This window comes from Aythya marila (assembly GCF_965140915.1).
Source record: "Aythya marila genome assembly, chromosome: 5".
In the NCBI taxonomy this organism is placed as follows: domain Eukaryota; kingdom Metazoa; phylum Chordata; class Aves; order Anseriformes; family Anatidae; genus Aythya; species Aythya marila.
The window spans coordinates 18,404,374-18,430,411 of record NC_139046.1 but is presented as its reverse complement, the minus strand read 5'-3'; the positions used below and the strand labels follow the sequence as shown (position 1 = coordinate 18,430,411).

The following is a 26,038-nucleotide window of genomic DNA, read 5'->3' as shown; positions in this document are numbered from 1 at the left end:
TTAAGTTGGAGAAGGCGCAGGGGAGGCATTGCTGGTGCAATCATGTATTTCATTTCTGACATGCAAAATCTTCTATCTGCAATGGCAAACAGTAGCCTGCAGGCTGAGACTACCAAAACTAAGTGTTTTTCGTAATTCCTATTAATTATTTTGCAGCCTTTTCTTTGAATATTTACTATGAAGTCTAGGGACATTTGTGTGTCTTGTATCTATATGTGTCCAGACACCACAAATGATTTTTTAAAAATACCTACAATTTGGTAACACTTCACTTTAACCTGGAAATGCAGAGAGCTCGTGTTTAGATTTAACAAGAAAAGAGATAGCAAATGCCAAACAAAGATAATACCTGAAAAGGAAATTAAAACAAATAATTCCAAATACTTGTTTAAAAAGTTACAAAATATGACAGCATTAATGGCACTTAAAGCTATAAGCACTTAAAAGATTACCACCATATTTTTCTCAACTTCTTTTCCTAAATTTCTTTTTTTTTCTCTCTCTCTTTTTTTCTTTTTTTTTTTTAAATTTGAGATTATGACTGCAGCTCTTGTCTAAACCCAAACCCAGCAAAAGGGGCAGAGAGCCCTGAGATTCTATGGTTGCCCTGGCCCTCATTTGAATAATGTATATGCTCTTATTTCTATTTTTAAAAATTCAAATTCAGCTACAGAGAACAGCAGTATGCTGACATGCATAAGCTATAGCTTTCCTTCTGCCTTCATAGTCTTACAGCATTAAAATTGAAAGGTTTTTCAGTGGTAGAAAGTGTGAATGAGAAATTCTTTTAAAAAACAGTTGGCCCACTGTTTCATACACCTAGTCAAATACCATTAAATTAATGTTTCTCTTCTTTTAAACAACATAGCACTAGATGTTGCATTTTCTTCATAAGCGCTTTCTTGCTGTGAGTTTACATTGATGTTTCCTACAAGAGAATAAAATCCATTCGTTTCTTTTCTTTTCTTTTTTCTTTTTTTTTTTTTCTTTTTTTTTTTTTTTTCCACTGGTTAAGATAAATACCCACAGAGTTTTTTTCTTTCTTTTTTTTTTTTTTTTTAATGAAAAGAGCAATCCGACCCTTAAATATGTCTCTGTTGATTTTTCAAACCAGCATCCAGCTGGTGGCTGTGTCCATTGACATTCGTTTGGAGTTTAGAAAGATAATGCATCTGGTTCAAAAATGGAAAAAAAAAAATCCAGCTTGGATCACGTGCCAAAACATAAACTAAGCCTTACTGAATGTTTCTAGTTCACTCCAATAATTTCTCCTCTTTTTAATCACCAGGGGAAGGCTTAATGAATACATACTCCATTACAAAGATATACTCCTTTTTATCGCTTTCAAAGGCTCCTCTTACATAGCTGCCTTTTGTCTAATGTTATGCCATGGTCATATCACTCTGCTGGTATCGCTGTGGTTCAGCCTCTTCCTTTGCGTCTTGCCCTGGTAATCTTATACAGGCTGAAATTTCCATGTGCGTAGTTTTCTGTTGCCATTCTGCAGTGCTGTGTTCCTGACTTGTTTTGGCAGAGCAAGCTTGAGTCTTTATGGCACAGTGAAATATTCTTCGATGCTATATAATTCAGACTGAATAAGGAGTCTGTATAAGGCACGTGTCTCAATATATATATGTATATAAAACACTAACATTGTTAATTCAAGTCAAGCATCTTTTACATTTAATTTCTGTCTTCAAGTAATGCTTTGTTTTCATGTTCCCTTTCTTTGGTTTCAGTGGGGAGCACTCCATTCTCCAGGTCCGAGTGCTGCTGGATGCAGTTGGTCAGGACTGCAGTGCTAGAAGAGTTCTCAGAATTACACATCTTCTCTGTCTCCTCTTCCTTTTTTTCTTCATCCAAGGAGTAGTTTCGGAAGGTCTCATAAATTTTACGCACATCCTCAGGGATGGTCTTTTTGAGGTCTTTGTTTTTCCTTTTGGTCATCTTAGCAGATGATCCAAACTTGTTAATGATGTTGTCCTCAGATGCCCCTTGCCCGTGCTTGTTGAGCTGATCCGGCCCTTTAAGGCGCAGGTTGTTAGGCCTGTTGTTGATGCTTTCCTGAGATGAAGCCTTGAAGCGTCCTGTTTCCAAGGCCGTAAAGACAGACCGCTTCTCTGGAGACAGCATGTCTAAGGAGTGGGCTCTCTGGTCCAGGCCCAGGCGCCTACGCTCCATGCTCCGGATGGTGGCAGCCCTCTGAAGTTTGTCGTGGATCTCCACGCTGAGCCGCCGCCGTGTCTCTCTGAACTCAGCTGTCACATTGGCTTTCCACTCAGCTGCGTGGGCTTTTATTTCTCCAACCTTTACAACAAGAAAAATAAATTAATAAAAATAAATAAAGAAAGAACACACTCACACAAAATGAAGTGACATTCATTCCTACGAATCGTTCCCAGTAGCATAACCACCTTTTTGTCTGGCATAGATTCAGAGACCAGTCCCAGGTCCAAAGCATACATCCAGGCCAAACTTCAGCAGCAAAGTGTTTATACTCAGGAAAGGTCTAAAGATACCAACACATGACTAGTAAATAACTTATGTGGCATATCACTGGGCTACCAGTTTCACTTCTTGCCACTCCACAGATTTTATAAGCTGTGTTCCATGGCAGGAGGTCTCCATGCTAATCCTTCCATGATTAAGAATAAAATTAATGACTTAAAATATCAGCAGTAGACAGCCAGGAGTGGGCAAAATTATTTACATATATTTATACTAATTTGCCTCAGAACAGCACAGCAACCAGTGTGTAGCAATACAGCAATGTATTTTTCTGTATTGCTCATGGGCAGAGCTGTTCACTCCCATTGAACGTTGTGCTCAGTGACACAAAGCAATTAATGTTGGGAATACCTATTAGGTAACTTCAAATACTCCAAAAATCTGCTGATGCATCCAGTCTAGTGTTCCTTCTCCAGGACAGCTCTAGCTGTCTTTAATGGAGGTGCCCATTGCATAACTGTCCAAATAACACCCCCTCAAGCCAGCAATAAGCAAGCTGCTTCCTGAAGGAGGAGCTTTCAAAACACATCAACATTCTGTGTGGGCACCACAAGGATGTCCTTAAATGTCTCACTGTTCTGTTCTCTTTTACTCCTTTGCACCTGAGAGAACAATAACAACAAAGAATAAAGCACTGAAATGGCTGCTGAACAAATACTTCTTCTTGAGAGACACACAAAAAAAGACATGACCAAGCAATATCTTAGTCAACACAGGCCTTTTCTAAAGCTCATTTAAAGGAGAACAGATTCAGGAGTACAATGTTTGCAGCAGCTCACTAAGGTCAACAGTTTCCTTGGGCTGCTGGGGCCAGAACTCCATTTCTGCATCCAGTGGTCCAGGTGAACAGATGTCCTCTTAGAACTGGACTACCTGTAGTAGCAGTTATCTCACATCCACCATGAGAGCTCAAATTCCCACCTCTGGGTGCTACAGCCAAGCGCTGTCTTGCTACTGAGCAGCCTGACAGCTGATATTCTCCCCTTTCATTCGTGGAGCTGCACTGGGCCTCAGGTGGGTCAGCTGCCTTCATAAATGATAAACAGCACTGCCTCTGTCAAATTTTGGTTATTCCTGCTCTTTAGTTGACCCTGCCAGGTTAGCTTTGCTAGAAATGCAGGAGGAGATTGCATTAAAAATTGAAATTATATTAACCTCCCCCACAGCAGGCTTCAGCTTCAGAGCTACAGCAATTACCTTTCATTTTCCACTCTTATTCTGAGCACTAGCAATATTGTCTTTGAACCATGGAGGGCATGTTCTGAGTGTATTTAATCATGTTTTCCCTGATGCCACCTACTCAATTGCTTCAAGTTTTAAAAACACGGGGGCCTGAATCTAAACCCTTACTCAGAACCATATTCTTTGACACAGGGAAAAGTGGGAAAACTCAGTGTTGAAGACTGGTTTAAAGGCAAATTATTGTTTAATAAGGAACAGATCCAACTAATGTCTTAAAAATCCATGCACTTCTCATTTTGAAGAAAGAGCACTTGAAATTTTTATGACAGTTTTCAAACTTGCTTCAGAGTGAAGGCCAGTCTTGCTTATTTCATAATTGCAATCCTACTGGTGTGTTCTGTGTATTCAATAGTACTGATAGAGGTGTAACAACATAGGTTTGCTTCAGTTGCTTTTTTCCACCCTTTGTGAAAAAGGTAAAGATCAGAGCTAACAGGATAGCAAAGATAGCCAGTAGAGTAAACCATAGGCAATACTGTACATTGGTCAAGCAGAGGAGCATCCTTCATTAGACAAGCAGGAATCAGGCACTTAAAGCTCTCTTATAAAATGAAAAACCAATGAGATATTATGTCATACCTCTTCTTTTGTCTTCTTGGACAGGACTCTTAACCAGTCTCCAATCATACTCAGGACAGCAGCAAAATAGGCAAGGCCAACAAGGATCCAGAACCACACTAAGGGTTTATACCACTCCCGGTAATGAATGTCAGCATTTCCTCCTGCAATAAGCATATAATTATGCTTAGGAAGCATGAGATGCCAAAATTGATGCCAAAATATTTGAAATTCTGAGAAATTCCTTAAAATATTTTTGACTCTTGCCAACACCATTGTAGTTCTAATAAAAGATGAGAGGCTTGTCAGATGGGAGGAACAGTCTGTTCTTGATTTAAGATTCTTCAAAATTGCATATTGTTCTGCTGTTATATGACCTGCCAGAGCACCTGGTAAACTTTTTTCTTCAAATTGCTGATAGTCTGAAGCAATTCTGAAATTCCTGCTTCAATAGTACTTGCAACAGCACGAACACATTTTCAAGAAAAAAAAATATAATACAGCTAGTCTCCCTTATCCTGAACTGCCTGCAGCCTGGTAATTTGGATACTTCACAGTTCAACCCCCTCAGGTGATAGTGTTTCCAGATTCTTTGTTTTTAAATACAGGATTCAGAGACCTCTGTGTATAAGACAGAAAAATAACTTTGCCTTCCCCTCCAAATCAGAGTATCTGACAGAAAGTCAATGCTGTACAAATTCTGATAATAAGAATATACTGTCTGCTTGGATATCAGTTATATGATGCATTCTCTGGCCAATGACTTTAGAGGAGATATGGGTCAAATGAAGCAACAAATATCACAGAAACACAGAATGGCGATTCAGGCTGGAAGAGACCTCTGGTGGTCATCTGGTCCAATCACCCTGCTCAAGCAGGGTCACCCAGAGCAGGTTCCCCAGGCTTTTGAATATCTCCAAGGAGGGAGACTCCACAACATCTCCAAGCAACCTGTACCAGTGCTCAGACAAGCAGGAATCTAAGATGCTTTTCATGCAAGTCTCAGGAAGAGCTAGTAAAACAAATATGTGAGCATTTGGCAACTCCAGTGAAGGGCCTAAAACAAATACAGTAGCACCTAGGCTGCTACCTACCACAGAACAAGATAAACCTTTGTAAAAGAAAGCAGCTACAACCTCACTTTTGAGACTTCTAGACCTATCACAGTGCTACATGCACTGCAAGAAAGACTAAGTCCCCTGCCTGGGACATAGGAATGCGTATTTTCTAATCTTGGTTGTTTGAGAGCTGGACACCAACCTGTACCTCCTTATCACAACAGAGAGCTTTTAGGATTTTCCTATATTAAATTCCCCAGATGACATGGCTCAGTGTCTCCCCCTGAGAATTTTGCAATCTGAGATATTTTATAACTCTTTAATTTTACCCAGACTGAGCCTGAGTGTGCATACAGTCACTGAACATCCCCATGAAAGCTCAGACATTTGAGCACTGGCAGGAACCCAAATACTGTTTTTGATGTTAATCTCTCCCCATACACTGCATGAATCACTCTCTTTTTCCAGTCTTCAAGAGTGCAAAACAATGGTAGGTGGGGACAGCTGTTGCTATGGTACAATGAGGCTGTTCTGATCACACGCATCCCTGCATAAGTTCGCTATAAAGCAGATTGTCTAGGTCTGTCTTAAGTAGAAATCAGGCGATTGATTTCTGAAAAAGTATGAAAACATTTATTTTTTTCAGCCTATCAAATATTCGGTGATTGTTTGTTTGTTTTTCCAGAATACATCCTTAATTGTATTTCCAACAGTACTACAAAAACTCTCCCAATTTGGCAAGAGTTGGGACGCATTCTAGGTGGAATAAATCAACATCGCTCCACTGATGCTGCTTTATGACACAGCATTTTCTCTTTGATGTTGAAGGGATAGAGATACAGAGAGAATAAAGTGACAGGAAATAAAAGTGACAGACAATCTTTCTCAAAACCAGCAATAAAATCAAAATCTCCTGGTGATCACTTGCCTTAAGCTCTTAATCATGAGACCATCTTTGAAGTGTTCTTATTCAGGGTCCCCATTTGATTTTTGAAAAATCTTGGCCACTAGTAGCAACCCAGCTGTGTATTACATTCTCCCAATCATGTTGAATATAGAACAACTTAATTTATTTTTTTCAAAATATATTATTAAAGAAAACATTACCAAAGTGCCACATGCTTAAGAAGAATATTGTTAATTATTTTTACTTCATACTGTGATACCACAAAGCCAGAATAGCAGTGAGCTTCTTACTTAACACTTAAGTGGTTAAAGTGGATTTTTTCCTCAATGTTTCACTTCTTCTATACCACTATGTCAGAAAAAAAAAGGAGGATGAGAGTCTTGTCTACAAAAGACTTGTCTACAGCTCTTCAGCAAAGAAAACTTTACATATCTCTGTAGTTTCATTTGATGTTTTTAACTCATTCATATTCCACTGATGTTATAGGAAATAACAAAACAGTAGCATAATATGGCTCTTTGTAACATAGGCATCTTAATGCCTTTAACTAGGACCACTAACAGGAATGAGGAGTAGAGGTCATGCTCGAATGGGAAAAGAAATTCCACTTATTTTAACCAGCTTTTCCTTAGCAAGGCAGTAGAATGAAAAGACTGAAAAAAATTCTCTCATCTCGCTAGCCAACAATCCTGATTTCTTCTTTGGTAATTCATAAGGATGGATATTTATAGCTCCAGCTAGTACTGTATTCATCACAGAGAGCAGCCTTCCAGCACTGAGATGCATACATACCCTATTAGTCTTTCCTTTCCTTTCCTACATGAGTTCTTCTTAACAGGGTAGCTGCAATGTAGAAATTGTTGCCAAGGCTGGAGAACAAGATCCAGCCTCTGAAATGCTGCAGTTTCTGCAACAGTTTTTAGCAGCCTAGTACTGCATCAAACCAGACATTTCTCCAGCCTTATAGCTCAACCCTAACTTGTAAGAGCTTTGTCCGTTCATCATTTTGGCTACTTGCTTCAGCAATCAGCCTCATATTGAGACCTAATGGACTAATACAAATCCTGAATTCAATAGGAAAGTCATTTGACTTGTGCATAATTCATTGCACGATAAGGGATAATCAGGACTTCCCAGACTCCTGTTATCTACCCTGCTGAAAGCTTGCACTCTGCAGATGGAAAGGTACCTGGGTCTTAAATCAGCCTGGAGTTCTGCATGTTATTGCACATTAACCTCAACTGAAACACCTAGTTTAATTTCATTGGATATAATATATTGTGAAATGTCCCTTCTCCACACCAGAAAACAAATTCTAAGAGCCAAGGACCTCATGCATAGCACCTAGGCTCAATGCTGCTCACCTGCTACAAAGTCACCAAAGCCAACTGTAGTCAGAGTGACAACCACAAAGTAGATGGACTCCAAGGCTGTCCATCCCTCGATGTGTTTGAAGATAACTGCAGGAATGGTCACAAAGACAATGCAGCCAGCCAGGATGAAGAGGATGGTAGAGATCACACGGATCTTTGTTTGGCTCACCTGTTTTTTCTAGAAAATGGAAATAACAAAAGAAAAGAAAAAATGATTATCTTACTGGGACTGTATACCTTATGAGTGGCAGACAAATCATGCTGGTGTAATCTGGTATTTCTGTTCCATCCATTTGTGAGCTTATTAGGTAGAACACAATGCTCCCTCTCACTAAGTGAGAATCCTCCCTGGGAAATAGTCAACTTCTATGACTGGTCACAGAAAAATGGTGATTCCCATTTTCCATTCACTAGACAGTTACTAACCTACAAGAAATACATCCTGGAAAACCAGTATTGAGCTTCAGAAAGGCTCAGTACACTCCAGTTTGGGTTCAATATATAAGAAAAGGTGTATGTTCACAGCCCCATACATATATGTAATATGTAGTATAGGTATGTAAAGGTGTATGTACACACTGCCTTACATGTATGTAAGGCCATATTGCCTCACCAGCCCAAGCATTCAGCAGGAAGACTGAGACTAAAACAAAAATAAACCTTTCCTTAAAAAAAAAAAAAAAAAAAAAGGAGAAAGAGAGAGAGATTTTATTTACTAATAACCCATGTTGTGGGGTTTTCTAGACTTTCCTTTGACCCAGGATTTCCAGCTTTCATTCACAAAATATGAAGGTTAAATCTTCTTTTCAGAAATTGATAGCTATACTATCAGTTCACTCCAGAAATACAGGTTTTATGTCAAATTCCACATAAGCTGAGATAAAATTACATATGTAAATACATGCTGAAAAGCTCTTGAACAAATAGTACATTCATTACTGGCTGCTATAAACCAAATACAAATATAAGCAGTGTAATTGCAACATTTTACACTCCTAGATCATATAAACTCTCTATTTAGTATAAACTTGGATTTTGTTTCCAGTGATACTGTGATACTGGGTTTTGTGTCCAGTAATACTGATACAAGCCTGGATATGCACAACTGACTCTGACAGATTTATTTCAGATTTCTATGCTGTACTCAGATGAACTTGCAATTCAACAGTTTCACAAGAAGCCTGGAAACTACTGGAAATGTTACTGTGCATTAATTGCACTGACAGTGTAAATTCTGTATTTTTCCTTGAAAATGAATGCGGAGGTCACTGTAAGTCACATATTACCAAATTAGTTTTCCAAATCAAGCATCTTCCTTAATTCAGAAATGAGATTTCATTCCAGATTAGGACACTGCCTAGATAGGAAATAAGAGGCTTCAGAAGTGATCTTTATAATATATAGAAGGGATATTGTCTGAACTAGTTAATATCCAATAATTTTGTGAGCAGTATTGTTTCCACTAAATCATTTCTTTTAAAGGTACAATGTCAGATTACAGATCTGTCAGATTATTAGACACGCAGCTGGCTTTGGATGCTCTGTGCTTAGAATCCAGGTAGTAGCATAAATATATGGTATTTCAGAAAGTTTTAGTTTTGGAACTGTTTGAGATTGCCTCTACTCTTAATTTTTTATTTTCTGTATATGTGCATTGTTTTCTGTGTCTGGCTGCATGGAAATAGTTAAATAGGATTAGTAATGCAATGTTATATATAAGATTAATTAAATACAAGGCACAGAAAAAAATTGTGTTGAAGTACCAAGGAGTTAAACAACCCAAGAACATACAAACTGACTTGATTTCTTATTTCCTCTTTTCCTAGGGAGTCATTCTGAGCAGTTTTCTAAAATGCAATGAATTATCTAGCTTTTTTTAGAGTTATGGATGCACATTAACACTGGTAGGATTTCAGGCTTACTGTATATGTAGAGAAAGGAAAGTAACCGATCATAAAGATGTTATATGGTATCTTAGGTTGGTAAACTTGCTTTTTTTTCATGGAGGACAAGGATTTAACTAGGTTGTTTATTTACTTGTTTGACCACAGTGACTTGTTCACTGCTAACTGCTTCAGTTTCCCAATACGTAAAAATGAAATGGCCGACACCTAGCTACAATGTAGGTAGGTACATGCAGTGCTGCACAGTACTGGAAATGCTTCAATAAAAAGCACTTCAGACCTGCCAAACACTACTAATAAAGCAAATTGTACATAATAACCCTTCCTCTAATCCCTATGTAGCAACAATAAAGCGCATTTGAACATATATCAAGATTGTCTTGTCTCAAGATAGAAAAAAAGTGGAAGGAATGATACACAAATCAGTACCAAAGGTTCAGGATATCTGCTTGTTCATGAGTGATGAATGCAGCCAAAGGTGTCTTTTTGAATGTTATTTCATTATTATTATTTTTTTTAGTTTTGGGGGGAAAGGGGAGGTTTTTTTTTTTTGTTTTAAGTAAAAATGGTAACACTGTTAAATAGAGAATCTGCAGAAGGCCTGACTCATTGTTATTGTGCACCTCAGCCACACACACAAAAGCGAAGCAGCTGAGGATCTTTTATTTTCTTATTCTTCCACTGGTAGAACTGAATTGAGAAAGCAATGGTGAAGAAGGAATAGCATTTTTAGAGCTAATGAAAAGAGCACAAATGTAAGACTCAGAAGCATAATTACTTGCTGGACAATAACGTGATATTCAGAGTATAGATGTGTGATCTGGAGACATTCTGAGTATAAATGGTACAGATCTAAAAAACGCTAAAGCACAAATGTTATTATTCATGGAATATGTACATTGTAGTAACCACATATAAAAAAGGGTTGGTTTGCATGTTTCTCCTGTGTATGGAACTGACCTAGCTATTTCCCCACAAAGAACATTGTGCTGTGCTGCACGTTTACTCAAAAATAAGGAAACAGCTTTTCCATTCCATAGATAGTTATATCAATTTAGACAAGATTAGTCTAAGCCACTGCAGTATTACACTGTACCAACTCATTATTAAAAGAAATATATATTTTATATAAAAAGCCACTAAAGGGTGAGAAATCAGAAGAGGTTCATACCTCAGACCTTTGAATTACTGAGTCTAAAAAATTAGGCTGGTACATTCACTAGAAGAGAAGAAAAAAAAAGTTCAAAATAAGATCAGTTCTGCTAAAGAAGCTTTTTTTTTTTTTTCTTTTTTTTTTTTTCTTTTTTCCTTCAGGGCAGTATATTTCATAGGTACAACCATCTTACACCTTTTTGATACATTTGTTGTTTTTCCAGTCTGATGCTTTAATCACCATGGTATAGAAACATTTTCCCACTTGCTTGATGTTCTCATGAACTCACAACTGTATTGTTTAATATCTTCATCGATGATCTGGACGAGGGCATCGAGTGCACCCTCAGTAAGTTCGCAGATGACACCCAGTTAGGTGCGTGTGTCGATCTGCTTGAGGGTAGGAAAGCTCTGCAGGAGGATCTGGATAGGCTGCACCGATGGGCTGAGGTCAACTGCATGAAGTTTAACAAGGCCAAGTGCCGGGTCCTGCACCTGGGGCGCAATAACCCCAAGCAGAGCTACAGGCTGGGAGAGGAATGGTTGGAAAGCTGCCAGGCAGAGAAGGACCTGGGAGTGATGGTGGATAGTCGGCTGAATATGAGCCAGCAGTGTGCTCAGGTGGCCAAGAAGGCCAACGGCATCCTGGCTTGTATCAGGAACAGCGTGACCAGCAGGGCTAGGGAGGTGATCGTCCCCCTGTACTCAGCTCTGGTGAGGCCGCACCTCGAGTACTGTGTTCAGTTTTGGGCCCCTCGCTACAAGAAGGACATCGAGGTGCTTGAGCGGGTGCAGAGAAGGGCGACGAAGCTGGTGAGGGGCCTGGAGAACAAGTCCTACGAGGAGCGGCTGAGGGAGCTGGGCTTGTTCAGCCTGGAGAAGAGGAGGCTCAGGGGTGACCTTATCGCTCTCTATAGGTACCTCAAGGGAGGCTGTAGCGAGGTGGGGGTTGGCCTGTTCTCCCACGTGCCTGGTGACAGGACGAGGGGGAATGGGTTTAAGTTGAGCCAGGGGAGTTTTAGGTTAGATGTTAGGAAGAACTTCTTCACTGAAAGGGTTGTGAGGCATTGGAACAGGCTGCCCAGGGAAGTGGTGGAGTCACCATCCCTGGAAGTCTTCAAAAGACGCTTAGATGTAGAGCTTAGGGATATGGTTTAGTGGAGGGCTGTTAGCGTTAGGTTGGAGGTTGGACTCGATGACCTTGAGGTCTCTTCCAACCTAGAAAAATTCTGTGATTCTGTGATTCTGTGACTAAATAGTGATCCAACCTTAACATAAGGGAAAAGAACAGTTTGGCTCAGCATGGCCTAAAATGTACTAAAACAGGGCACTCTACAGAAATGGCATTCCTGCTTTCTTATGGCTGACCATAAGAAAAGGGGGCTATCATTATGAAAACGTCTGTCCTCCTGAACAACAGCTACATGTATTAAGGCCCTGCTTCCCAAGGTATGGCCAAACACTGCTCATTAAGGGGAAGTAGAGAATAATTGTTTTCTATGTTTCTTTGCTCCCACATAGCCCTTCCTTATTTTTTTTTTTTTTTTAATTTTTTCCCCCTTTAATTAGATTACCCTTATCTCAACCCATGAGCCTTTTTCTTTCTCACCATACTTCCCCCCTCTCTCCCTTTGAGGAGGGGAAGTGAGAGAGCAGTTGTGGAGCAGGGTGAAACCACCACACACCTGCAGATCAGGGTCAAACAACATGCTTATCTTGCACAGTCTAAGTGGGGAAAAAAAAATGTTCAGTCACTTAATCCTAGTTTCTTAAATCCAGTTTCTCAGCAGGATCTGCCTCAAGCACCAATACAGATAGTTACTTCCAGGTACAGGATTGCATGTCATACACACCCAAACTTTTGAAAGGGATGTTTTCTATTTTTTTGTTGCTATTTTATCAACCAGGTTCTCTCTACATTTATGAAACAGATGATTTGTGAGCCATTCATCAACTATAAACAAATTAGTGCTTGCTAATGAGAGAATCTTCAATTAAAATCTAACTAGAGCAAATCTGAAAAAAAATGCCTAAGAAAGAAATCTAAGAAAAGAATGAAGAGTTTTCTATGATATAACAACCTATGAGGAGTCATCTCCATTTACTGATGAAGGTGCTGATTTTACTCTTCAGGTGATTAAGTGCTAAACAGGCAGCATCACAGAATCATAGGATATCCCAAGCTGGACGGGATCCACAAGGATCATGAGTCCAACTCCTGGCTCAACCACCCCTAAATCACTGGAAAGCCTGACCCTGTGCCCAACCACCCTCTGGGTGCAGAACTTTTCCCTACACCCAGCCTGACCCTCCCCTGTCCCAGCTCCATGCCATGCCCTCGGTTCTTGTCACTGTCCCCAGAGAGCAGAGCTCAGCGCCTGCCCCTCCGCTCCCCTCGTGAGGGAGCTGCAGGCCTCCCCTCAGTCTCCAGTTCTCTAAGCTGCACGAACCTGGTAATCTCAGCCACATTTCATAGGACTCCAGACCCTTCATTATCTTTGTTGCCCTCCTTTGGACACACCCTAATACTTCTATATCCTTCTTACATTTTGGCACCCAAAACCGCACACAGTGCTTGAGGTGAGGACACACCAGTGGAGAGTAGAGTGGGATAATCACTGTGCAGGACATCATATTGTTCATATTAATTCAAAAAACTACTGTCAGCCTGCTTTAATGTCAAGAGGGGTGAGGACGGATATTCTCATAGATAGATGCTTATTAGTTCTTCAGCATTTTTTCCATCAACAATTGTTATCTCGTCTTTTCCTTGTTTTCTTTTACATACAGTGGGGTCTTATCCAATAACTTCAGAAGTTTAGAGAAAAAAGAATTAGGTTCTTAAGTTCCCAAGCTGAGGCCGCTGAGATGACACAAATTCCTTCAAAAAGGAGTAGATTTTTTTCCAAGTAGAAAACATTAATCATGGGATCAAAAGATACTACAGTCAGTTTTCAGACCAGACTAAATGCTAAATATATGGAACATTATACCATATTTCCAACATGTTTGTTCCAAGATTTTGTAGTGTCACCTCTCATTTTATAGAAACTAGACCAATATACAGCACTACTCAAGCAAAAATATCTCTGGAACATTTGCTGCCTCACAGGGAGTTCATATGGTTCCTCTGTCTTCCAAAGATTTTATTTTCTGAATTCCTGACAAATATCCCCAGGACTTCAAGCAAGTTGTTTACCTTTTTGGCTAGTTGACCAGTGTCATATTTTTAGTACTAATACACTGTGCCTTCATGGAACATGCTGTCCTCATCTCTCCACAAGGCTCTGCATTTTGGAGCACTACTCCAAAGAAAACACATTTCTTTAACATGTCTTTTGTCCTCTTTGCCTACTCCTAACTTTATGCCTTCTCCCATGCTGCCAGCTATTCTTGGAACAGATTCTCCCTTCCTGTGCTCAAATTAAGCAGCTCATCTTCTAAATCACTTCCTCCAGATCAAAATATTTTAACAAAAGGAAAACAAGTCTTTGTACTCAAAGCATAAAAGAGAATATCAGAAATATCAATCTTATTTTTTCCTCTGCCACAAACAGAGGAATACCTAAGTATGTCCATAGTAAAAACATTTTTTGGTAGGATAGCATAGACAGCACCTATAGTTCACACAGTTTGCCTTTCAGATCAGTAAAATGTAAGCCGGCCTGGGTCCAGAACCTGGTACAAACCTCAGTAAGGTGAGTAGCCCAACTCAGCAGGATATTCTGAAAGACTGGAACAATACTGGACTCACAGAGCTCCTCTGTGGTGAGCAGAGAAGCCTTATCAACATCACTGCTGCCTATACCTGTTGTTGTGTATTTCTCTCTAACTTGTCCTAGGTCCTTCACATGACATAATTTTGTGGCAAGGTTACTCTTGCAGTGCGTGACAACATTGGATCATAGAATCATAGAATGGTTTGTGTTGAAAGTGACCTTAAAGGTCATCCAGTTCCAACACCTTATTCGTCCATCGTTCCTCCCTCCCCATCATGGGCAGGGACACCCTACACTAGACCAGGTTGCTCAAAGTCCCATCCAATCTGGCCTTGAAAGAATACTTTTCTCTGGCAACCTGTTCTAGCACCTCACTACCCTCCTAGTAAAGAATTTGTTCTAAATACCTAATCTAAATCTACCATCTTTTAGCTTAAAGACACTACTCCTTGGCCTATCACTGCACCCCCCAATAAAGAGACCCTCTCCAGATTTCTTGTAGGCCTCCTTTAAGTGCTGCAAGGCCACAATGAGTTCTCTCTGGAGCTTTCTCTTCTCCAGGCTGAACAACTCCAACTCTCTCAGCGTTTATGAAGATAGGAGAGGTGTTCCAGCCCTCTGATCACCCTCACAGCCTCAACTTAGTAATTATTTATGTTATTTGGCAATAAATTAACTTAAATTTCTCAAGTTGAATATGTTTTGCCTGTGACAATACTTGGTAAGTTATTTGTCTGTCTTTATTTTAATTCATTTTTTTCCCTCTTGTTTTGCCTGTTTTCTCTGGAGGGTGAGGGGGGTAGGGTGGGGAGCAAGGGAGCGAGCAGCTGTGCAAGCAGCCAGGGCCAACTCACCACATCAAAGAAGGCAACACCCTCTGAAAGCCTAGAAGCAGAATTCCAGTAAGATATCTGAAATATATATATGACATTTCAGACACCTCCATGTGCTAAGAACAGTGGTTTGAGCCATTCCAATAGAGACAGGCTTCCCTCACTCTGCCAAAGCAGCTCTCTTGGTGTCTCTGAGCTATTTAAATTCTTGTTTTTTTTACAAAGAACACTGCTATTGCTGCAAAATAAGATGCAAAATCCATCTCCTATTTCTTAAGTGTAGTATGTAACATGGGGCAGATGGATATAAAAAGCTGTAAGCACTGCCATTTGTTACTAAGCTTGGTAGAGACAATCCTGAATACGTGCAGGGCACAGGTCAGGGAAAAGAAGGATTTATTTTTTACATATCTGTTTTTCCCCATAAAACCACACTTGTGCAGGGTGTTTGCCTGGACCCAGATGGAATATGCATCAAGCTTCTCACAAGGCAACAGCTTTCTCAAATGTTATTTTTATAAACTGCTAGGCATGGTTCCTACTGTAATCATAATGTGAGTACTGATATTGTGTTATGAAAATAACAAAACACTGGTATGGAAATTTTCAAGGCTTGATATATCCCTTTTCAATCTTCAAGCACAGATAGGACTTCCTGATATGAACCAACTAATTTCATCCAGTTGCTCATTATGCTCCTGAAGAAACAAAAATAACAATATTAAGCCCAAACTTCTGTTCTGGCTGAGCTGTATTCAGGCCAAAAAAATAAAAATAAAATAAAATAAAATAAAATAAAATAAAATAAAATAAAATAAAATAAAATAAAATAAAATAAAATAAAATAAAATAAAATAAAATAAAATAAAATAAAATAAAATAAAATAAAATAAAATAAAATAAAATAAAATAAATAAAAAGGAAAAAGAGGGATCCACTCTCTACACTTTCTATATACTTTTCCCAGACACTGGAGCAGACAGAGTACAACAGAGACTCATGGCATAGACTTATGCAAATTCAAAGGATGCATTCAGAGGTCAAATTGGGAATATTTTGCTCCTTTCCTCCTTCATTCCTTAAACTCTCTTCTGAGTCATGCCTATATTCTCCTCTTCCAGGGAGGAAGAATGGGTTAATAATGGTTGCTGTGTATCACTTCCCTTTACCTGAAAGGATTCTACCTTGCCAGTCCTGGCAACCCTTCGTTTTGATCATTGCTGAGTCAACACTTGTGTCTTATTCATCATTTCCATTCAGAGGAAAAACTTAAAAGGCAGTTATGATGAAGCAAAGAAAAGTGCCACATAACAGTAAAGATACATTTATTAGTATATGCCAAGTCTAATCAAGAAATGCCCTGAGACAAACAATTACTGTAGCTGGATCAATGAGAGATCTAGTTATCTATAGCATGATGTGGCCAAATGCAAAGACTTAGCAAGAAACTGAATATTGATGTCAGAATTATCTCTTCTTTGCAGGATGAAGACATTCAATATTTTCTTGCTAGCTCTGCTTGGACTTTGACTTTTTGCTGTGTCATGTTTTGGTATTATTCTCTTCCCCTCTAGTGGAACAAAACATCCAGATTCCTTCATACTGTTGAGTATTCAGAACATTGTCTCCATGCCACAACTCTCTCCCTGTCCCTCCCAGCTGCTACTGCTCCTGCTTAGAGTTCATATTCAAAGGTAAAAGGAGGACAGAGAGCACTGTTGAAAGGAAAGGGTTGGCACGGAGAGAAGAATGCATCAAATACTTTGTCCCATGGCTCAAAACATTTCCTATTGCCACAGGGACATATGCATATGCCAAAGGAATATATGGGCATGTAAATTACATTAGAGCAGTTAATATGATTGCCTGACAGTCCTGAAAGACAAAGACAGAATACATAAAGCAACGTCACACTACATTTGCCATCTTCATCCAGCCTGTATGTTCCTTGAAGAAGCATCTCAAGTGAGAAAGTAGCACAGCCCTCATGCCTTAGATGAGTTACTATGTAAAGGAACCCACACAAAATAAATCCTACCAATTGCTCTTCAAGAGCCATCACCACTCTCACATTCAGTCTTTGATACTTCCCCCAGGGTTACCCATTGGAGTTTTGGAGGATATTCTGAAGAATACTAACTAGAATGCTCTTCTATGTATATGTCAGTGTGGGATCAACAATCACTGTATTATCAGTGATTTTGAGCTTGCATTTCTATCTTTCTTTTCCTTTACTCCCTATCCTGCAGGATCTTTTAAGATCTTGAGCCAGAAGAGGATTTTCCTTTAGACATAAGTCAGATTTTCAGAGATGTCAAAACCAGCATCAAAACCCTAGAACATAGGATTTGGCACTTTTGCACTGTGCTGTTAACACAGAGAAGTTTCCCCCAGCAATATGACCAAAACTTGAAGCAAACAACAAAGGGAGGATATTCACCAGTAGTGCTTAGGAAACACTATAACTTTCAAGTCATTGTTTGAAAAGTTCACGTTTATTTGGCATTAACCAGCAGCTTCTATTGCAGTATCTCATTTTTTTAAGCCTAACACAGCTTATTAAAGAAACCCCAGCTGCTCAGTATACTCTTAATCATTCTTTCAGCTCCTGTTTGTCTTGTGTTTCATGAAGGAGAATTGTTTGAGACTAATGGGGTTTATTTAAAGTGCTCTTCACTGGAATTAAAAGTTATGTGACTAATACTAATTTTAGCAGGAGGCAGGCATGTGTGATTTTACCCTTTAGAATAGTGGTTCCTAGGTATTTCAAACCATAAAGGATTATTTAACTCCCTTCCTAAAGAAGAAATCAGTGATTCAGGCTCTGTATGGAAATGCATCTCCTTGCTACTGCTTATCCTTAGGTCACTCTGAATACTGACCTGGTTTCAAACCAAATGAGAGCTGGCAAGCACGAGGTTTTGATACAGAGAAAGTAATTGTGCTAATCTTTTTTTTTCACTGAAAAACAAAAACAATACAAACAAACAAGTAAAAGAAGTATACAGAGGGAACAATAGGTGGCAGAAAGACAGAAATCATATTCTGGGGAAAATCTTTGATGTATGTGATAATTAGCCTGAGTACATAAAAATTATCAGTAGGGAAAAAAAAATCTGAAAACTTAACTTTGACAATACTCTACCATGTTTATGCTCTTCTTTAAGGATGATAAAACATCATCCATATGTTTGGAAACCTTTCTACTCAGGCACACTATCATCAATTGCTAAATAACTCTCTTATCTTGCACTTACATCAGTTTTCTAGCCATTAATTGCCAACCATACTTGTCTTTGGTTTATTAATGTATTCTCTGTAAACATTCAAAAATGTGCTAAAACACAAGGCTCCACAGAAAGGTAAAATAAAGAAAGGATCTTCAGTTCATTTAGGGCCACAAAGATGATACGAGGCCTGGAGCATCTTCCCTGTGAAGAAAGGCTGAGAGACCTGGGTCCGTTCAGCCTGGAGAAGAGAAGACTGAGAGGGGACCTCCTCAATGTATATAAATATCTGAGGAGTGGGGGACAGAAGGATGTAGCCAACCTCTTCTCAGTGGTTTGTGGGGATAGGACAAGGGGCAATGGCTGCAAGTTAGAGCACAGGAGGTTACGCACTGACATGCGAAAGAACTTCACGGTGAGGGTGACGGAGCATTGGAACAGGCTGTCTAGGGAGGTTGTGGAGTCTCCTTCTCTGGAGATATTCAAGGCCTGTCTGGATGCCTACCTGGGCAGCCTGCTCTGAGAAACCTGCTTTGGCAGGGGGGTTGGACCCGATGATCTTTCGAGGTCCCTTCCAACCCCTACAGTTTGTGATTCTGTGATTCATTTACTACAGTAGTTTCAGTCTATCCACAACCAGAAACCAATGTAATGAAAATTGCTTCCCAAATGAAAAATGTGTTATTACAATTTATTGTAATACAGACAAATACGCAACAGCAACAAATAAAAGCTTTGTATTAATCATGGATTCCTCATTTGTTTTTGTAGAAGATATTGTTTTAAGAGATGTAAAATATTAGGGGCATTGCAATTTGGTGACAAAAGCATGTCTTCAGTAAGAAGAAATGTTGAAAGTTTGAACCTCTAATCATTTTAAATAATAAAGAAAAATGAAAAAGATATGTGAAATGAAAAGATATTAAAAGGCCTTAAGTAAGCAGGCAAAGCAGTACAAGATCTCTGGAGTGCCCTGTATTCACTGATCTGTATCTCTAAAGATACATTGCTCTGTGTTTAGCACTTAGAGAAAGAAGTGTTACAGTAATACCAGTGATAACTACTTTGGGGAATAAACTTCAATGCATATTGGGTTTCAGTTTTGGTGCATTGAGCTGGGTTGAGTTTCCCAGATAACGTTATACTCTAGATTTAAGCTAGTTATAAAGCCTTATTTTAGAATAGTCTTTCCTCCATTTATACTATCACCTATTCAGAGAGACTGATTTGACTCAGAAATCAGAACATATAATATATCTTCCTGAGAGATAATAAGCATAATAATCAATAAATAACATGTTCTTCCTTCTTAAAGCTTCTGCCTCTCTCTCTAGAAGCCCAGATATGTCCTTTTAACTACCACCAGGTTCAGCATCTCCTGGGGCTCTCCTCAGAGGTAGATTTACTTCAAGACCTTCATGATCCTCTCTTTGAAGTTACCTCAGGCTGATGTATTTTTCTCAAGCCCTATAGGCCTAGCAGACCAAAAGGTAGTCAAATACGTTTAAAAGGCATTCCAGAGATGTCAAGATCTACACCTAACTGTTCAGTTTTATGTTAACCCTTAAACTGGATTAATTTTGCAAGAGGTTATTGACTTGCAGGATTAAATTAAGATGTGCTCCACGGTCAGCCCCAGTAAGCTTTAGGCTCTAAACTTGGCAAAGAAATGATCTGGATAAGAACAAACCAGCAAAAGGTTTGCTTCACTTATTTTATTTTCCCTGAAGCAGATTAGCTATAAGCATCACTAACTGAATTAAATACCCAATTCGAGGAGATAAAATATCAAAAGCTGCTACTCCAAATCTTGGATCCACAGATTTTGTCATGAATTTTTGTTTCCTAGCATACTTTATCAGCACTGTGCAGAAAAGATACATATAGCAGAGTGGGAAAGTGAACTAAAGAGTAAAAACAACATATTAAAGGTTATACCACAAGTCAATGACTGAACCTAAAATAGAATCCAGAGACAAATATAGCTCTGGCGAATGAAGAGTCATTGAATGAAGAAGTCACAGTCTGCACCATTTCACCCATAGTATTATTGTTTGGCAATATCTTGTATTAAATGTACAGTCCTTGTATCAGGGACTACTAAAGCAGGTAATTTTCAAAAGCAAAATTAAAACTTCCTGCTATCTTTCCATACCCATAATTAAAGCACCAGTTAGAAACATAAAAGATGTGGCCTGCACGTTCTCAAGGGGAAAGGTATTTCAGAGACAGACATTGTAAATTTGCCACTCCTGCCTTTCATCCCCCAGTTCAACATTGTGAGAGTCAACAGTCACACTTCTGCCATTGCTGGGCATACTACAGTGAAGTGTCCAGATGGCCCTGGGTCTGGATTGCTTCACAAACTAATTAGAAGAACAACTCTTTTTAAGAAGAGCATTGAAGGAATCCAGGCAGGAAGGAGCATAAAGAGAAATACATTTGTCGAGTACAGAGAGACTAACAGTCTTCTGTATAACAAGTTACTGATGAACTAGAAGTGAATGTACCCAGAGTGTGTTCCAAACTAGAGCACTCATCTTGACAATGAAGTCCTGGATTTCAGAAGAGCTCATGCATTTTAACTGAAACAGTCGTCAGGCTATTTACTAAAAGAAGGCTTGAAACATGCCTCCTCAACATGTTCTATTGTTTTCTGCACAGTGAAACTCCTTTTCAAGAGAAAGGAGTGAAGAGTACATCCATAAAAGTGGTACACAATCCAGTGTGGTGGAAGATAGACTGTTTGAATTTTCATAGGCTGAAAAAGTCATTGTGCTGAATTCTCATTTCCCTGAGGACAGCATATAAGACATAAGTTGTTACAGACAAAAGATTCCAAAGAGCAACTTCTCTTCCTTAAAGTTTTTGTTACCAAGTTCATATGAAACGTTATTCTTGCCAGTGAAAGGGAATTAAAATGGAAGCCTACCATGCACTCCCTACATTGCTGGACTAAACACATGGTTTGAGGTAGTTGCTTTCAGAGCACTCGTCTGCTGAGGATGGCTGCAAAGTCAGTCTCAACATATGGCAAGATAAAAGAGCCAGAGCCTGTCCATCTTGTATATCAGCATCCAGCAAGGTCACCATATTATAGGAGTCCATAACAGGGACTCTTGCTTTAAAGTGGTGAAGAAACTAAAGTAGCCTCAGCCCTCATTTTATCCTATTACCTTGATGGTCACAGGACTATGCTGAGGAAGGGGTCTCTTATGAGGAAATGGTGCTTCCTTCCTACTCTCTGCCCATCCCAAGGTAAAAACTGCAGGGAAGAGCCTAACAGCAGCGCCAGGCTAGGAGGAGCAGAAAGATTAATAGAGCAGAAACAGATGGATAGTCAAAGTACACCTGGAATTATGAGGGAAACTTCCCTCTGTCATGTAGCAATTGGTTGTTTGCTTCTACTTCCCCATTCTTCTAGCAGTATCTTCACATCAGCTTTGCTGAATTCCTATCATCCCTAAACACTTCTTCAAACTCCTCAGCCTCACTTCTTTTTTAATTGCCACCTAGCTTCTTCCCTCTACAACTTTCCATCTCACAGCCAACCTGTCATTTGCTATCACATTTCCTCTGCCTATATATTTTCCTGTCCATTTAAAAACACCTTTTATAATTCACTGTTACCTCAGAGTCTTTGTACAGAGGCCCTGTTCTTGGCTGGCTTCTATGGTATCAAAGTAGTAATAACCAATAATAGAATGTAATTAGATCTACTGTATTTATTGTAACAATGATAAATTCTAACTAAATTATGAAAACATAGAGTCTGGTGGCTGATTTTTGAATTCAGACATTTTGGTTTGTGGGAAATGACCCAGGAAACTGTTAGATTTAACTCTGAACACCAGAATTTCTGCTTATACATCTTGTGCCATCCTGGAATAAGATTGCGTATGTGCACCACTAGGCTGACCTTCATGTCCCCTCCCGACAGTTCTGTCCACATACAGAATACCAGCAGATGGCAGATTGATCATTGCTCTGGCCGTTTCCCTTGTGGAAGTTCTTGAGTGTGATAAGAACAAAATAAAATAAAAAGTAGACTTTTTCCTTACAGAAAATAACAGTAAATAGCACTATATTAAAAACAAAAAGATAAAAAGATGTTAATATCCCTGGTGGGTTTTTAGCAGCTGTAGTAAAAACACACTGATGTTGGCTAGTAAGGAAATGAAATAAAACTTAAAATAAAAGAGATTATGTTGATTTCCAGTATAATATCATCAAATATCAGGAAGTAGAGATGAAACTTTTCCATCATTTTTCTATTAACTTAGTCTGCTCTGAAATGCAGGTGTCAGGTTTTAGGGACCGAGTCAGAGTGCAGGTCATTCAGCATAATGTATTCATAACTATGAACAGGCTTTTACTAGCGAACGTATCACCAAGTTTACAACACATGTAGCTATTAACTATGTGCCAAATTCAGTGACAACAATCACAAATCCAGAGTGATTTCCCCTTTTTCCTGGGGGAAGCTGTGATCTGGATTTGAATTTCTGGCTTTGAGAACAGTACCATCTGAAAGTTTGACATAGCTGCTGAAAAATGGTAAGAACTAACGCTGGTATGGGGCTTCAAGACACAGAGCACAGGGTGGTTGCTGCCTCACAGGGAGCACACAGGGGCTCTGGACTACAGCATTATGCTAGTGGAGAAGTTGAGGTGGTACTTCAAGGAAACCTCTTAGATTCATTGGACCAGCAAGCTTTACTGAGACCTCACTCACCAGTCTCACATTGATATTAGGTATAACACTACAAGTTTAATGTGAGTCAAGGGAAAGAACGGGAGGGAAGAGAGGAGAGTGAAACAAGCAAGGGTACAGATAATAGAGAAAATGGATGGGCAGAGAATCACAGAATCTCTAGGTTGGAAGAGACCTCAAGATCATCGAGTCCAACCTCTGACCTAACACTAACGAGTCCTCCACTAAACCATATCACTAAGCTCTACATCTAAACGTCTTTTAAAGACCTCCAGGGATGGTGACTCAACCACTTCCCTGGGCAGCCCGTTCCAATGCCTAACAACCCTTTCAGTAAAGTTTGAGACAAAGAAAAAAAGAATATTTGTAAATTTTCCTCCTCTGCACAGTTACTATCCTGTGCAAAGTTTCTTTCCCTAGACATTTCCCTAGACATATTTCCTCTTTAATATCTTCATCGATGATCTGGACGAGGGCATCGAGTGCACCCTCAGTAAGTTCGCAGATGACACCCAGTTAGGTGCGTGTGTCGATCTGCTTGAGGGTAGGAAAGCTCTGCAGGAGGATCTGGATAGGCTGCACCGATGGGCTGAGGTCAACTGCATGAAGTTTAACAAGGCCAAGTGCCGGGTCCTGCACCTGGGGCGCAATAACCCCAAGCAGAGCTACAGGCTGGGAGAGGAATGGTTGGAAAGCTGCCAGGCAGAGAAGGACCTGGGAGTGATGGTGGATAGTCGGCTGAATATGAGCCAGCAGTGTGCTCAGGTGGCCAAGAAGGCCAACGGCATCCTGGCTTGTATCAGGAACAGCGTGACCAGCAGGGCTAGGGAGGTGATCGTCCCCCTGTACTCAGCTCTGGTGAGGCCGCACCTCGAGTACTGTGTTCAGTTTTGGGCCCCTCGCTACAAGAAGGACATCGAGGTGCTTGAGCGGGTGCAGAGAAGGGCGACGAAGCTGGTGAGGGGTCTGGAGAACAAGTCCTACGAGGAGCGGCTGAGGGAGCTGGGCTTGTTCAGCCTGGAGAAGAGGAGGCTCAGGGGTGACCTTATCGCTCTCTATAGGTACCTCAAGGGAGGCTGTAGCGAGGTGGGGGTTGGCCTGTTCTCCCACGTGCCTGGTGACAGGACGAGGGGGAATGGGTTTAAGTTGAGCCAGGGGAGTTTTAGGTTAGATGTTAGGAAGAACTTCTTCACTGAAAGGGTTGTGAGGCACTGGAACAGGCTGCCCAGGGAAGTGGTGGAGTCACCATCCCTGGAAGTCTTCAAAAGACGCTTAGATGTAGAGCTTAGGGATATGGTTTAGTGGAGGGCTGTTAGTGTTAGGTTGGAGGTTGGACTCGATGACCTTGAGGTCTCTTCCAACCTAGGAAATTCTGTGATTCTGTGATTCTGTGATTCTGTGACATGTTTTGCATTCATTCTCAGATGAGGAATTTGTAAAAAAAATAATCCTGTCACTGTCACAGTAACAAAAGAGATCACAGCAGCCAAAAATCTCTAAAAATAATTTGAACTTCTAAAGGAAAGAGTAGCTAGGATCTATCCAAAAAGGCAAACAAAGTTTTGGGTTTTGAAAAGATAGAGCTTTAGAAGTTGCTAAAAGGCAGCTTTCCACCAGCTCAGTAGGACTCCTCTTATTCCTGTCCTGCTTCCAGCCCATCTTCTAACTATTTTTTCCTATTGTTCTTTCAAGGTTAAGATAATGCGTATTGCTATCTTTCAAGAAAAAATAAAATATCATTTTCATAAGACTTACAGGTGTCTTAAATCAAGAGCACACCGTTTGTCAGGAGGTCAACAGACAAGCAGGTTCTCTAAGCTGAAAACTGGAAAGACAGGTGACAGAAGTATGACAATTCTTATCCAGTGAAACATGATTTGTTTATAGGGGAATTGCATTTCTGAATGAAGTAGTGTATTTTCTCGATATACAAGCTTCATTGGTGAAGCCTTGCCACTATCCATGTTCTGGCTGCTTGCTCACATCCCTGTATTCCAATCCATGCCCTGCAAGCTGCGTTGCCAGACCTACTCTCAGCATCATTGCAAAGCCACAGCAGTGAAAGGAGTGATCAAGTCTAAGAACTGCTCACGGTGGTTTCACCTCAGAAGCCAGAAAATCCTGGAGTCCTCTCAGAAGCATGATGTGCCCACACTCAAAGTCTGCATCTGTACCAAATTGCAAGATGAGGGAAGATCTGTCTGGTTATGCTCATCTCATCTACTTATATCTAGAATCTAAATACTCATTACAGGGCTTGAATAAAGACTATCTGAATAGCCTATATTTAACTCATGATAATGACAGGTGCTACATTCTGTAACTGTGCACTCTGCCTATGGAGTGCTTTCCTTTCTATCTTTAGATGCTTGCAGCCTCTGTGTGTACAGGTCAAGTCAAAGCAATGGAGCTTGTTCTGCTGTTTATTATAGAAACAGTCTCAGGTCATTCATAAGCAAGATAATAGTACTGCTTTTATGGTTTTATGCCACCTTGGATAGTATATTTCATTTCTGTAGTGTCTGGAAAGCTTTGCCAGCTGAAAACTACTACAAAAATTATCATGTTTTTAATACATTTTGAGTTTTTACTTTATTTTGTCAGATGAGAGAACTGATTCATCACTGAACCCAAACACTGAAAGACCAGTGCACATACAGTGAGTCTGGTGACCCTGTACATACCCATTTTTTGGAGAATCATATTTGAATGTATGTGAAAACAGATTAGTGTTTAGTTTCTGCCCCCGATTACCGAAGATAGGATGTATAGGAATAATCAGTAGCTGAGTAGGTAGGGCTTTAACTTGTGTCTCTGACCTGGTTGATTTACATGTATGAAAC

General features: G+C 39.8%; 1 protein-coding gene across 1 annotated transcript in view; it reads right to left on the bottom strand.

Moving 5' to 3' along the window:
* Positions 1-1,683: 1,683 nt before the first annotated feature.
* Positions 1,684-26,038, bottom strand: part of KCNK10 (potassium two pore domain channel subfamily K member 10) — a gene marked incomplete at both ends in the record, with an annotated part of 65,716 nt that continues 41,361 nt past the window's right edge. Inside the window, 3 exons of the mRNA XM_082760614.1 lie at positions 1,684-2,307; positions 4,330-4,472; positions 7,638-7,824. Of these exons, the coding sequence (XP_082616740.1) occupies positions 1,684-2,307; positions 4,330-4,472; positions 7,638-7,824 (954 nt within the window). The remainder of the gene's footprint in view (positions 2,308-4,329; positions 4,473-7,637; positions 7,825-26,038) is intronic.